Genomic DNA, 15,793 nt, shown 5'->3' with positions numbered 1-15,793 from the left:
AACTATATAGACTTATCTTTCATGTCATTACACTGTATTGGTGTTGTGCAAGTCGAATTGAGTGCTGTTGAGTAAATTTAAGGCCGTGACAGCCCGTGAGGCTTGCTTGAGTCTCACAGTTTTAAGCTAACATAGAAGCGTTATGTGGATGATATAGCGGATATGTGGATGAAATAAATGCTCAAAAGCCTAACAACTCGAAGAAAATCTATTTTGGATTACAGGAGATAAGTATCCTGTAATCATAAATTCTGTGATTTTGGTGAGCTCCACAGGAATGACAAGGAGCTATCTCCCGATGTAAATGGTTGCGTATCCTATTACTCGAATTCCATTAAACCCAACAGTAGGCTAGACCTTTATTTCACAGCCTAGGTATGTATATAGAACAAACAAAAATGAAACCCAGCGTGGAATTTCTCTGGGAATACTGAGGGTAGGGACGAGCTACCTTGCTGGCGTGTTTCATTTGGTCCTTGGTTAAAATATAATGTAGGCTATGTTTTTTTTTTTTTTTTTCACAAAATTGCCTGTGAAATCCCTGACTGCGCCTTCAACCTTAGCCTCCTATTATTTGTTGACATCAGACCTGGAGAGGAACGAACGGCAGCTGATCCCGCAGTTCACTTGCATAGGTTTTTTATTAGCCTACTGATCATGTGATTTTTTTTGCGGTGCCGCACAAATTCTAGTAGTGGCACTGGGCTGCTGCTGAATGCATAGTAGGGGAAACACTGGGTGTAGATCACTTGCTTATTCATGGCATAGCTGGAAATCATTTGAACTCTAATGCAGTGACAGAAGACAGGCCCATGCAATGTTTGAGTATGACCCCCTCCCCTAGTCTCTTACATTGAATAAAACAGTGCTGTGTGTGTCTGGATATCTTATCTGTGTGTGTGTGTGTGTGTGTGTGTGTGTGTGTGTGTGTGGTGGTCCCACAGGTGAGTGTCAGGGACGTGGAGACCGAGAAGCGTCTGAGGAAGGACCTGAAGCGCACCAAAGCCCTGCTGGCCGACGCCCAGATCATGCTGGACCACCTGAAGAACAACGCCCCCAGTAAGAGGGAGATCGCCCAGCTCAAGAACCAGGTCTGGACCTCCTCAACCACTACACAAGCAGATAGCCATGCACAATCAGTCAGACACTAAACAAGGCAGTAGTAGACGATTGACGTGTTTAATTCACTGTGTTGTGTGAAGTGCGTTCCTTTGGCTCGGGTGGGTTTCAGACTTGGCTTATGCAGATCAGATAGCAGCGCTTTGAGATAGTATTTTTCCATTGTGTGGTTCTGCATTCTTGACTCTCCTCTGAGTCACCGTGCAGCTCTGCAGTGGAGAGGTTTTTTTTACAGTGGAGTGAGTCTGTTTCCCACATGCTCCTAATTCACTGCCTGTTTTCTGCATGTGACAGCTGGAGGAGTCGGAGTTCACGGGCGCCGCCGCAGTCAAAGCCCGCAAGGCTATGGAGGTGGAGATCGAAGACCTGCACGTCCAGATGGATGACATCTCCAAAACCAAGCTCGCCGTAAGTGACCTGCTGCGCTGTCCCCTCACCACATTGCACCAGTCATGAAGTCGCAGAGTCCAAGGTGTTAAACTGAGTCAGCAGCCTCAAAATGGTGGCCATTGATTTCAGCTTGGGTCTGTTGTGACCCCCAGTTTTTGTCCACCGGTTACCAAGGCGCTACTGAGAGTGAGGCAATTCCACCATCATCGCCCCGGTTACCGTGACTCCTCTGCTCCTAGTTTGCATCATGCACTGCCACACTGCCATTTCAATTATTGACTGGCGACAAGGAGAAATGATTTCCGCCCGTAATGACATGTTTCCGAATCCATCTCTAATTTGAACAAGACGTATTACCTTCAAATGCATTACAGTTTAATAACGCTGTAACTGGCTGAATATTATCAGAGATGCAGGAAAATGAATGGGGGGGGGGTGTTGGGGTGGAATGAAGTAATTAGGTTTGTGCAGAGAGGAATAGTATAAACAGATATCAGGATGGAAAGAGTGAGAGATGGATGAATGGATGGGTGGAGAGATGGCAAGCAGACTATGTACGTGTGTGTGTGTGCATGCATGCCGTTTCTGCTCTGCCACTTTTTGTTTGTCGCATTTCCCACTTCTGTGACGCTGAAATCTCTCTGACAACCGGCACACACCATAGATTTGCATATCGAATTCAAACGTGTAAACTTGTATACAGCTCTGGTCCCCTCCCCATCCACATTGCATGCATGCTCTTCAGCCTTCCCCAGCTGTGGGAGAAAAGATGGCTGATGCGTTAATGTTGGAGAGAGCGTGGGAGAGCCGTGCCAGAGGGCCAGAGAATAGGCAAGAATATTACATTTGACAATGAAATCCGATTGAAATTTGAGTGCTAATTTTCGAGCTCCGCGCTGCAAAGTGTCTCTATTGACGTGCATGCCGGGCCCACGTGCTACAACCGCTCCATTCTAATTCACTTTATTGATTAAATAACTCTGAGGCAAATGGCCTCTTCTTTTTTGAAGTTCTCCAACAATGTAGGCAGTGGCTGATTGCAGTGTCACTTGAGGGACGGGAAAATAAGGAGTAAGTGTGCGAGAAAAAGGAACGATGGGGCAGGAGGTGGTTGTTTTTGGGATGCAAGTGCAAAGTTACAGTTTGTTTGTGGGCTGTTTGATGGTGTTGTGTAGACAGTTAGAGTGTGTTTGACTGAAGCATTATGGCGCTTCAGCAGTGTATTTATAGCTGATGAGAGGAGAGGAGGGAAGGAAGGACTACTGTGTCTCCCCATCGTTTTGTCTGCAGTGAGCGAGGTCCCCCTGTAATTGCTTTTTGGTGTCTGTGTGTGTGTGTGTTTGTGTAAACGTGTGTTTGTTTTCTTTTGACAGCTCCTCTTTTCTTTCTAATCGTGGACACCATCTTTCCTCTGACACCTTGAAATTGTTATCTACACACAGTGCTGTAAGCACGCTATTGTGTGTTTGGTCACAGACTGAGGGCCGAAGCCTCTTATTGAGTTCTATCGCTGATGACGGTTACATCTAAACACTTACACCAGTCAGGACAAAAACAAACTATCTCTTCAGAATCGAAAATGTTTGTTTTGAAACTGCTAATAAGCAGTAATGACCAACGGAATTAAACGCTTAGACAAACTAATGAACCTGCGTCTCCTTCCATAAATCACACGGCCTTGTCCGGCGGACTCCATTTTGGTGGCAAAAAGCAACGGATCTGGTCCATTATACGCGTCCTGCTGTGTGTATCCAGCACGTTAATAAGATGGATGTCACCATGACGGTCGGTGTGTGTATAGGACATTTAATTTCCCCATGTCACATCCTAATGGTCTCATTAGCTCCCTTCTTCTCTTCTGATATTTAGTTTTTTCTTCTCCTCGGTCTCTTAATAAAGCGCGCTGGCTCTTCTGAGACGCCCGTTTCTCAGTATTGTCGAGGTAATTATGGAAGTAGAGTGCTACACCTCTGATAGTCCCCCAAGAAGACGGCAGGGGGAAACAGGATGCTAGCGCACCGGGGTAATTTTCCATTGTGCTTCGGCTGCTTGGCAAATGCTAATCACAGGGATTAGGTGTGGGAGGGCCACAGTGACTTAAGTCTTTGAGAACGAGGGAGACAGAAAACGTGTGTGAGAGAGAGAGAGAGAGAAAGAGAGAGAGAGAGAGAGAGAGAGGGTGAAAAAGAGGGAATGTCTTTGAGAGAGAGAGCGAGAGAATGAAGGTAAGGAGAAATGGGGTGAGAGACACAGAGCAGAGGAAAGAGAATGAACAAGGGAAAGAAATCGATTGAATTCTCCCCGGGAGGACCGCCATTTATCCATAAATGCATCTCTTTTTTTTGTGTTCCCCTCAAACTGAATTCTGTCCCCGTCTTCTACAATGCCGTGATTCGTTCCTCCTCGAAGTCTCGTTCGATCTCTGCCATCATCTGTTGTGTGTCTGTGTGCTGTTTGTCTCTCTCCTTTCCCTCTCTCCTGTGCTGTTCATTCTAACGTTGGTCCCTCTCTCTTCCTCCTCTTCACGTCCCCTTTGTTCTCTCTCTTCCTCCCTTCTCTCTGCTGCCTGTCCAACTCCTTCTCTCTCTCTCTCTCTCTCTCTCTCTCTCTCTCTCTCTCTCTCTCTCTCTCTGCTGCCTATCCAACTCCTTCTGTCTCTCTCTCTCTGTCTGCTGCCTATCCAACTCCTTCCTTCTCTCTCTCTCTCTCTCTGCTGCCTATCCAACTCCTTCTGTCTCTCTCTCTCTCTCTCTCTGCTGCCTATCCAACTCCTTCTGTCTCTCTCTCTCTCTCTCTCTCTCTCTCTCTCTGCCTATATCTCCCTCTCTCTCTCTCTCTCTCTCTCTCTCTCTCTCTCTCTCTCTCTCTCTGTCTGCTCTCTATCTCTCTCCTTCTGTCTCTCTCTCTCTCTCTCTCTCTGCTGCCTATCCAACTCCTTCTGTCTCTCTCTCTCTCTCTCTCTCTCTCTCTCTCTCCTTCTGTCTCTCTCTCTCTCTCCTCTCTCTCTCTCTCCTTCTGTCTCTCTCTCTCTCTCTCTCTCTCTCTCTCTCTCTCTCTCTCTCTCTCTCTCTCTCTCTCTCTCTCTGTCTGCTGCCTATCCAACTCCTTCTGTCTGTCTCTCTCTCTCTCTCTCTGTCTGCTGCCTATCCCTCTCCTTCTGTCTCTCTCTCTCTCTCTCTCTCTCTCTCTCTCTCTCTCTGTCTGCTGCTTATCCAACTCCTTCTGTCTCTCTCTCTCTCTCTCTCTCTCTGCTGCCTATCCAACTCCTTCTGTCTCTCTCTCTCTCTCTCTCTCTCTCTGTCTGTCGGTCTGTCTGTAGCTGGAGGAGCAGTTGAGTCGTGTGCAGCGGGAGAAGAACGACCTGCAGTCTCGCATGGAGGAGGACCAGGAGGACCTCAACGACCTCATGAAGAAGCACAAGGCCGCCGTGGCACAGGTGAACCACACACACACACACACACACACACACACACACACACACACACACAGACACACACACACAGTGTGCTTCACTTCTTCTACCGGTCTTTGCTCAGCGAATGCGTACATACTGAGCTGCCTGCACAGTCCCTTTTTTCTTCCCCTTCCTCTGTCTGTCTTTCTTCTGTGAAACATTTGTTTATTTGTTTTTACCTCTTCATCCATCCTTCATCTTTCCTTCTATTTATTTATTTACATTTAACATTTTACAGGTTCATTTCCTTGACTTAAATTGGTAGAGCGTCTCTCTCTTTCTCTCTCTCTCTCTCTCTCTCTCTCTCTCTCTCTCTCTCTCTCTCTCTCTCGACTCCATGTTCACTCTCCCAGAGGTCAGCTTTTATCAGGCTCAACAAGCCCAGCTTGACATTGTTCTCACGCAAAAGGAACGACCCAGACGGGCCGGCACTATTTTTGGAACGGAGGATTTAATTTTTGAAGTGGTCTTTGGAATAGCTCCCATTTCTCTTTCTTTCTGTCTCTCCTTTGTCTTTCTCTGTCTCTGCCCCCACCCTCTCTTCTCTCTCCTCCTCTTTCTCTCTCTCTCTGTTTCTTTCTCTCTCTCTCACTCTCTAAAATGCCTCTCTTTATAAAGGGGGATTTGTTCACACGAGTTTGAAGGTGTCATTGAAAGTATTTGTGAAATCTGTGTGTGCGTGTATGCGTGTGTATGTATGCGTGTGTGTGTGCTTGTGTGTGCTTGTGTGCGCTTGTGTGCGCGCGTGTGTTTGTGTTGATTGTCATTGCACATAAATTGAGGCTCCAAAGTGAGCTTTGACAGTGACGGAGTGTTGAGTGATGGGCTTGCACTGAGACTTAATGAAAATATCTCCCCTAATGTAGAACAGCCCTTTCCTCTGGGAAGATCGATTGATTGGTTTGGTACAGAACAGATGCTAGATCGCAGCACATAAGTCACACTCACACTGCACACTTATCATTGCTTTTTGGTCTTTTCATGACATCCTGAAAAGGCACAGCCCCATATACAATTACATATGAGAGCTCTTAACCAACCCAGCATGACCTTGACGTTAGCTTTAGCTTTTGGCACACAGTCAGCTTTTGTCCATGTACTGTACATCAATTGACACCTTCAAAGTTGACACCTTGCTATAATTTGTTTCCATCGTAAAGTCATTAACCTTAAGGAAGAATATGAAATCTTTGCAAGAGAATTCAAAGATACAGCACGCACATCCAAAAACGATAAATACTGGGTGCTGGACAGAAAAGCAGACGCAAAGATAAGAACGATGAGTCCGCACACCAGAATCTGCTCCTTAGCGTTTTTTAATGGTATATATCCACGTGTAGCGTTTCGGGCCCTAGCCCTTCATCAGTCATGTCTGATGCATGTTACATATGGTGATATACCATTTAAAAAAAAAAAAAAGTTTTTTCCCCATATAATTGTGTGGTAAAGCTGCTGTGTCCTGTTGTGATTTTGTGTGTGTGGTGACGTTGCATTGTGTCCTGTTGTGTGTTAGTCCTCTCAGCACCTGGCCCAGATCACAGACCTGCAGACCCAACTGGAGGAGGCCCTGAAGGAGAAGCAGGACGTCCAGGAGAAGGTAAGACCAGCACCCGCGTGTTCACCCAAACCAGCAGCTGGGGTTATTATGGCAATACTTTACTCCCGTTACTTGTTGTGGTCAAAAATGTACGTCCATCTGCGTCCTTGCCCTTGCCTCATGGAGCATTACAGTTTATACAGTACATTACAACTAGCATATTATACTGTAGTTGGTGTTCATATTCTAGACTAGTGGTCTAGTGTTTTTTTGTCTGGCCCCCCCCAAAAAAAAACATGGGCCAAGTCTCGCGACCCCCTTCTCTCTAATTGGCGGAATTTGGTTTTGAAATGTTGCAAGATGGGCATTGGAAGCAGAGGCGGAAAATGTCTTCTCTCATAGGTAGGCTATGTCAACACCAAAGGCATTATGTCAATGGCAGCGTTTGACTAAAAACCTTTAGAAAAATGTCCTCCAAATATTTTTGCGACCCCCAGTTTAAGAACCACTGTTCTAGCCTGCTGTGAGCTGCTCCTGGTGCAGTACATGTGGCAGTTTTGATGGCTTTGCCCGCAGGTTACCAGTGTGGAGAGGAGCAGTCGGAGGCAGACTTAAGATTTCAATCGATAGCCGTCTGAGCCATCGGAGCGTTTCAGCACTTATCCAACCCTCAGCCACCACTAGCAGCTAATCTGGACCACTTTGTAAGACTAGCTTTTGCCCGCGCTGCAGGGCCCTTGTTGGAGTCTGTGTGTAAGGCTTTTATAGTACATGTACACTGCTCACCAATAGCAGGCCGCAGGTCAGATCGCAAACAGCAAACAAGCACATTTCTGAGGAGTCGGGGCATTTGTTTTGTTGCCAACTGCTCCAATAACTGCCTTAAATAAACCTCACACTGGAGGAATATAATAACCAGTCTGGTTTGCAGTCTCAATCCAAATGACATGCCTTTCACTGCATGCTGTTTTGAAAACAAATAGTCCCCTAAAGCTCTCCCAAAGTCAACATTGAGGGCACCATTCTTTCACACCAAACACTTCCGAACCGTCTTTTGCAAAGTGTGAAATGGGGAGACAGAGAAATGGCAGAGCGCTGTTGGGATGCTGCCAATGCGCCCGGAGTGGTGCTATAAGATGCCGGCGCGATGTCCTCGGACATACCTTGTTCAGAACCGTCAGTGGAGAGCCATTTTGATGCAGAGAAGCGTTCGGGGCAAGATGAAGTGGAGTGGATTTAAGAGTCTGAGGCTGCTCTCTCTCTCTCTCTCTCTCTCTCTCTCTCTCTCTCTCTCTCTCTCCCGCTCATAAAGAAGATGGGGGGATTTCTTTTATCTCTCACTGAAGACAAGAGGGTGCCACAGGGGAGCACTACTCACTCTTGGAGTCATCGGGAATAATTATGATGTCGATGTGTGTGTGTGTGTAGGTCTTAGATGTGTAGCCTGGAGATTCCAGACCCTGGTAATCTAGAAAGATTAAGGGTCTGGCCACGAATAATGTAACGGCCCAACTCGAGGGGCGACACCAAGCATGCATTTGAAAATCTCACTGCACGCAATTGGATAACACAATACGACCAACGTTTACTGACTGATTCCGGACTTCGACGCAATTGTGCATAAAACACTATGACTGTCATCTGTTTAGCTCGCCTCAGTCCCGCCTATATCAGATACACCGATGTGATTGGCTCCCCCCCCGAGTGTCTCGCAGAGACAATTCAAATTGCGCTCTTGCGAGAACTCTGGAGTTTCCAGGGTAGAAGATGTGCATGTTGAGACTTAATTCTGTGTACAGTATATCTGTGTGTGCGTGCGTGTGTGTGCGTGCGTGCGTGCATGCATCTCTTCTTGATTTGGTCTGTTTTTGGCGTGTGTGTGTGTGTGTGTGTGCGTGTTTTTTGTGTGTGTGTGTGTGTGTGTGTGTGTTCACTTAGTTATGTGTTGGTTCCTGTACTGTATGTGTGTTGGTCTTGCATGAGGGTCAGGGTTACTGTGTATTGAGTGTTTGTGCACCAGCATAGCGCTCACCCACCCACCCCCTCTTGCCGCTCCTCTCCTCCTCAGCTCCAGTCGCTGCAGAGCCAGCTGGAGTTCCAGGAGCAGTCCATGGTGGAGAAGTCGATGGTCAGTCGGCAGGAGGCCAAGATCCGCGAGATCGAGACCAAGCTGGAGTTCGAGAAGACGCAGGTCAAGCGCCTGGAGGTGAGAGCCTGGCTGCGGTGGGCGGGGGCGGGGGGGTCAACTCCCAACAGCTCCGGGGTCCTGGGGTCAGCCTACTGTACATGCACTGTGTAGGCATGCATACTCCCACCAGCAGACCCTAATGGGACCACCACCATTGATAAACGATATGTTCAATTTTCAGACTCTTCAAATTTTCACGATATGTTACATTTTCAGTCTTTCAAACTTTCAGTCTCTTCAAAACTCTCTTTTCAGACTCTCAGGGCGGATGTACGTACATTTGCGAACATAGCGTTATCAGCGTCATGGACAAACCGCATATTGCGAACACTGTCAGACCCAAGTTTCCGTCGTATTTATCAAACTAGTGTAAACTGCGCCTTTCTCTGCCTTTCTCCTACCATAAGCGCCAATTTCTAACGTCCACAACTGAATGGCAGCGACTACTGTACATACAAAGCGCCAGTTGAATGAAGTTAACTGATGACAACATTAAAAGAATCAAACGTTTAGCGATCATGAAATTATACCATACATGATAAGATGTCAACAAGCAGGGAGATAATGAAGATCAGTAGTTTTACTCAAAAAAATTTGTGCACATAAGCTATGGAAAATTGGTCAAAACGAAGTAAGTAGGAAAGTTTAAGGAATAATGTGAAAGTGAAAGTAAGACATTCAAAAGGCCAACCTAAAGTTAAGGTTGCTTTTGATAGTACAAATACTTACAAAACTGGTGCTCTAAATAGTGATTCTGTTGTCTTTGAAAGGTTCTCTTATTGGCTGACATTGAACTGCAATTTGATTAACACCTCCTTTTACAAGGCGGAAGTATTTAGGCGCAGAATAGGCGCGGCTTTCAGGAGCAGTCTTTGTACATACCACGGAATACATAATTAAAGCTCTTTACGCTTCCCCTCCCATCTTTTTACGCTAAACTCCCACTTTCCCCTAGCCTAGAAATCTAGACGTACCCTAGCGGCAGTAAATTACATTTGCTTCCAGGGCTTCGCATGTTGCAAAACAAATACGCCTGAAGTGGGCGCAAACGCGTTAGTACATCTGGCCCTCAGACTTTACTGACTTTCACTGTCTTCCTCTAGACTTCCTCTGGTGCTGTAGGTGTTCCAGCAGGTGTGCAGTTTGATGCAGGTGTTCAGGTGATGAAAGTGCAGACAGTGAGGCATCAGCGGTTCAGCTCTTATTTCCTCCCTCACCTTCCGTCTTCATATGCTGACATGTCCCGTCCATATTCTTGACATATGTCGTGTGCCATGCGTCTTCTCTCTCTCTCTCTCTCTCTCTCTCACACACACACTCTCACACACACACTCTCTCTCTCTCTCTCTCTCTCTCTCTCTCTCTCACACACACACACACACACACACACACACACACACACACACACACACACACACACACACACACACACACATTCTTTCTGGCTGCTGTAGCTCAGTGCAACTAGTATGGATGAGCGCCCAGCAGCCCTCGCTCCCCCTCTCTCCTCGGCCCTGTCAGGAACACAAAGGGCCCCAATCGAGCTGGATTACAGCCCCCCTTCTACTTGCATTAGAGCAGCCCAGCGGACACTGGCGTGCTAGAATGAGACGTTAGCCTTAGCGGATCTGAGCAGGAGAGAAGTAAAGTGAAGACTTTACTTCAGCCCTGGAGCCATAGGCTGAATGCTGATGGAGATCAGTGGTGGAGAGAAGCGGAGAAAAACAAAGCCCTCTTTGTGAATACTAACAGTGTTGTGAGACAGTGTTGTGGAGGCTAACTTTTAAGAGGTAGTTTTTCTTTGTTCAGTGTTTTGGCAGGTTTGTGCAGAATTCCTTGGCATTGATAGGAAGTTTTCGCAAGGATAGTGTGATTTTTTTTTTATAATAGTTAAGGGTCCATGGCTGGTTTGCAGTGAAAAAGAATCTGACTTTTGAAGAAAGTTTTCTATGCAACTTTGAACTATTGAAGCAATTTCCTACACGAGGAATAAACATCAAAGACAAAGGAATAGGGTCTTCTAGGGCGCCGTACTGCTGACAGTGTTCCTTTGCGCGTCTCATGCTCTGGCCTCTCTCTCGCACGCGCAGAGCCTGGTGGCGCGTCTGAAGGAGAACGTGGAGAAGCTGACGGAGGAGCGGGACCAGCGTAGCGCCAGCGAGATCCGCGAGAAGGAGCAAAACAAGCGCTTCCAGCGGCAGATCCGCGACATCAAGGAGGAGATGGCCGAGCTGTCCAAGAAGGAGGCGGAGGCCAGTCGCAAGAAGCATGAGCTGGTGAGTCCTATCTCAGGGCCAGTTGCCGTCAGCCTGACTAACCCTCTCCGTCAGAGAAGGCCCTAGAGAAATGACCGATTCAAACAGCGATTAATGTTGCAGCTTTGAATTCAATCGACCCTGGTTCGGTTCCTGAGCGTTGTGCGTCTTAGTAAGTGTCATTGAATAAAAGGGTCTGCTAAATACCCGTTTGTCTATCATGCTAAGTACCTGCTACCTTTATCTTTAGCTAACTCATAATATGAATGGTGCTCTGTGGGTGCAGCATTGCAGCAAACCGCAGAATCTTTAGTCGGGCCAATACATTTTACAGTCCTGCAGGTGTCTTGTAAGGATCTATAATGGTTCTCTAACCCCTGCCCTGCACCTAACAGGAAATGGACATCGAGAGCTTGGAAGCAGCCAATCAGAGCCTTCAGGCAGATCTGAAGCTGGCCTTCAAAAGGATCGGCGACCTGCAGGCCGCCATTGAGGACGAGATGGAGAGCGACGACAACGAGGACCTCATCAACAGGTATTCTCTTCACCATTAGCAGTCCACTCTTATATTATATAGCCACTGCATTCCCCTGGCCAGCTCCAGAAGAAGCTCAGAAGAGAGAGAGAGAGAGAGAGAGAGGAGAGTGTGCCAAAGTACTTCCTAAGAGACTTTGCAGGCAGTCGTCGAAGTGAGAACTCTGCGGAAGAAAAGAACAAATAAGTCATGTCTTGAACAGTGCTCCACTTAATTTGTAGCATTTCAGAATCCACCTCACTCAATCAGGATGTCGATCAGACTGATCCAACCTCCCTTACCTCCAAACATTTATTCAATAGTTTGAGATTGTTGCTGAGGCTTACTTACTTACTTGCTTGCCTGTTGGCAGTAGCACACCAAAGGCAAGCTGTCTCTTTCTCCTATGTCAGTGGGCAATAAATAGTAGTGAGTAGGCAGCATTTGTTCCCCTTCTCTTCTCCACACAAAGTCACGGCGAGGTGACTGGTCTCGCAGTCAGAAGCTGTTGAGTTCTCCTGTTTATGTTTTTAAGGTGGCAGATGGTATTAGTGGCATCAGTTTTTTTATTTATTTATTTATTTATTTTAGCATCTTTCATGCTCTATTGCCTCCAGGCATTGTTTGTTTTTGTTTTTCTTTCTTTTTGTATATGTAAGTTTCACTTTTGTTTGTTTGCTTTGTCTGTCTTCTGTGGACCCTTCTGTTCTGTATTGGACTCATCTGTTTATGTTTGTGTCACCTTTCTTCATTTCTTCCTCCACTATCCACAGTTTACAAGATATGGTGACTAAGTATCAGAAACGAAAGAACAAAACGTGAGGAACCAGAGCATCTGTTTGGTCCTAATTTAAATCAGTTTTGTCCTCTCCCAGACAAGTGATGCCGTATTCACCGAGCTTTGAAAATGTCTGATTACTAATTCATGCCCCCTTTGCCGTGCCTATGCACACTACTCAAACTTGCACAGTAACAAGGTATGAAATACCTCCAAGTCTCCCCAAATGACTCCCATTTGACCTCATTTAAAGCAAAAAGTCATGTCAGCCAAATGATACTGCATCACAGAGCTGGGAGTGTGATATTTTAACATTCTCTCACCAACCTTGTTGATTTTTATTTATTTGTCCTCCGTGTGTTTTGCATGTTGTCACATGCTTTTGGTGCATGCCACTGAGAATAACTTGCTTTGCCACCCCCCCCACCCCTCCCCCAAAGCCAAGGATGGCTCTTCACCCTGCTCAGTTCTTCCCCTCAAAGCATCCACTTGTTGGCCTGTTAACACACTGAGCTGTATGAGCTGTACTTTAAACACGCTGTATCCCCTGCGGGTCATGTATGTGTTTGCTCTTTCAATTGTGGGCAGAATCCACTGTCCGGTAAGTGTTGACCTGCGCCTGCCCTCTCCCAGGAGATGCTTGAACCAAGAGTGCTTGTATTGCAGGCCTTCCCTCTTACCCACCCGCCATGCCCCCCTCCCCTCCCCTCGCCCCAGGTAGACTCCTCATGCCCCTGGCTGTGCTGTCAGACACCAGTGGGCCATGTTTGACCAGCACCCAGGGTCTCCTGCCGTGCCCTTCTGAATATTTCAGTGGGCTCCTCGTGTCGAGCAGAGGCTACGCTCGCGGCGACGCCCTGGCCAGCTGTGCTCCGGCGAGGGGGTCGGGTGTGGAGAGGGGACGGTGGGGCTGGGGGTGGTGGATGGGAGGAGGGGTTGGTCATGTTCCTCATCAATCATTCAAGCTCCAAAGTTAAATAATGGATGACCATGAAATGTCCTACAGAAACCTCTCGTCCTCGACTGGCCAAAGCTCCTCCAACAGCAGCGCTAACCTCTGGCAGCTGGCCAGCTCACTCCCATGTCAATAATGCTAGGCGTGTGGCACGCGCACTTATTGCATTTTCCATTTTTAAAGCCTCTTGTTAAACTGCAGGCTACCGCCGCCGCAAGTCCGCTCCGTCCCCTCTTTATGCCGTGTACTGTAAAAGGAATCTAATGGCTAATGGCTCGCCGGAACATTATTGCACTAAGAGCTTTAGTGCAGCATTGTGCAATGCCATGAGAGGTTTTTTTTGTTTGGTTCATTTGTAAATCTGTTTTTGCTTTTATAAATAGAAACATAAACTCTCATAGTGGAAGAAATGTTAATGATGGTCCACTTCAAGCTTACCTCTGTATAACAGTGTTGGGTCTGTTGTTTTGATGCTTATTCTTGGCAAGGCACTAAAGGCCCAAGGAGCCCTTTAAATTTGACCCAAACAAGCAAACAAACAACCAAACCAGTGGGAAAAGAAGGGGGGATAGGTTAAGGATGATAAAAAATTCCCGAGGACAGCAGGGGGTGTTTAAAAGCGTTGAGTATACCCCAGCCCCTCTTCTGTCTCCCCTGCAACCCTTAGCCCAGGGGCAGATGTGGATGCAGAGTGGGTCTGGAACAGCTGCATGTGCTCTGGACAAGTCCCAGAAGCCTCAGCTCTGCTCTCTGTACACAGCTACTGAAATGAGAGAAAGGTGTCGCCCGTGTACACGACTCCTGTTAAAAGCGAAGGGGAATCTAGTGGCTGGGCGTAGAGAAGCAGAGAAGGAGGGAGGAAGGGAGGGAAATGAGGAGGAATAGAGCGGGGGAGGGATCCATATGCACTAATGATAAATGTAATAGCGTGTAACAGAGATGTACAAGCAGTGGAGGCAGATTGTCACAGGCAATTAATGTCTCCCTCTACTCTCTCCGTTGTTTGTTTGTTCCCCGGGGCCTTTGGCGCGGCTTAACTAATGGTATGCGGTCAAGGACATAAATTGTGTGTGACACTTGGTGTAAAGTGCTTGATTACAAAGCGCCGGCTGGCCACGACGCGGCCGATGGCCTGCCCGAGAGGGCCGCGGGCTCGTTCACACCAGGGCCAGTCACCCCTGCCGCCCCACGGGAGGGAAAGGAGACAGTCACAAAGCCACTAAGAGCAGAGCCACAGCAGACTAGCTCAGGCTGGAGCTGCTACGTCCTGAGCGTTAATCATTCTAGAATTTTCTGTTACTGCCCATGCAATCCTTCCCCGGCTTTTATTGTCTCAAACGTTGTTTATCATCCATTCTATTTCCACCATTACTCTTTGACTTCTGCGAAGAAGTTACTGTGAAGTGTTACTGGATCATTGTATGTCATGATCATTGTGATGTAATAATTAGCAAGGTCATTTATCATGTTTCCCTTCCAGTGAGTCCAAGCATACTGTTGTGGTCTTATTTTATCTAGGAAACTTGCTAAAAGACATTTCCTAAAACATATGGCACATTCTTGGAGGGTAAATCATAGCAATTCAGAGCAGTGTGTGTCTGATGAGTAAAGGGATAAAAGTAATCTTAAATAGCAGGCAAAGAGAGAGAGAGAGATGCATTGACTTGCAAATCCAGGCAAACACAAATCCAACGCTTTCATTATCTCCTAGAAAAACAGTGGGCATAACGGCGAGGGACTCGGCTGGGCACTTCATGTGTGAGGTGCTAATACCGCGTCCTCATCCTCGCCGGGCCTCGCGCTCTTTGTTTACCCACCCGTGTTGGCGAGGCGAGACGACGTGAGCCGCTGCCGCCGCAGCCAGACGTCAGGCCGGCTCTCATGCCACAATAGCAATTTGCATCAGGAGACACTCTCTAATAGCACGGGCATGGCAAGCAGTTAATTCCAGCCCCCTCTAGGCAACTCCGTTTGCTCGGAATAAGAAAAACATTGCACCGCAGTGAAACAGGAGAATGTGCATTTGGACTGCATTCAAAGCCAGCGATAATCATGGGGAAAAAAAAAAAAAAAAATATATATATATATATATATATATATATATATATATATATATATATATATATATATATAAAAACATATATATATATATATACATATATATATATATATATTTATATATATATATATATATATATATATATATATATATATATTTCGTGTGATTATTATTATACAGACATTATATACTGCCTTGTGGGTATTAAAGATCATTTTAGGGGAAAGTCTTTGAAGAACTGTTGAAAAGGCTTGAGTTATGTGCGGTGCATGTGTCTTTGTGTGTGTGTGTGCGGTGTATGTATGTGTGTGTGTGTGTGTGCGTGCATACGTGTGTAAAGATAAAACACAATGAGGTAATTCTCAGCGGTGCACTGAGGTGTCGGGGAGCATCGTGCCTCTTTTGATCCTCCTCTGACCACTGACAGGCCTCCGCTCTCCTCCCTGCGCCCCGCTGGCTGCCCCACCCTGCTGCACAGATCGAAAACAATTCTACTCCCAATCTGTCCTCCAAATTATTACATCAGAGTCGACGGCATTATTCA

The 15,793-nt window shown here is 46.7% G+C and overlaps 1 protein-coding gene across 1 annotated transcript in view; it reads left to right on the top strand.

The window, feature by feature from the left end:
- The window catches only part of myo18ab (myosin XVIIIA b), a 107,941-nt gene that overhangs the window by 87,523 nt on the left and 4,625 nt on the right, over positions 1-15,793 (top strand). Inside the window, 8 exon segments of the mRNA XM_048265321.1 lie at positions 945-1,091; positions 1,414-1,527; positions 4,829-4,945; positions 6,477-6,560; positions 8,569-8,706; positions 10,779-10,964; positions 11,339-11,478; positions 12,231-12,275. Coding sequence (XP_048121278.1) covers positions 945-1,091; positions 1,414-1,527; positions 4,829-4,945; positions 6,477-6,560; positions 8,569-8,706; positions 10,779-10,964; positions 11,339-11,478; positions 12,231-12,275 — 971 coding nt within the window.

The sequence above is a fragment of the Alosa alosa genome, chromosome 15 (genome assembly GCF_017589495.1).
Source record: "Alosa alosa isolate M-15738 ecotype Scorff River chromosome 15, AALO_Geno_1.1, whole genome shotgun sequence".
NCBI classification, from domain to species: domain Eukaryota; kingdom Metazoa; phylum Chordata; class Actinopteri; order Clupeiformes; family Clupeidae; genus Alosa; species Alosa alosa.
This window is presented reverse-complemented; position numbering and strand designations above follow the sequence as displayed.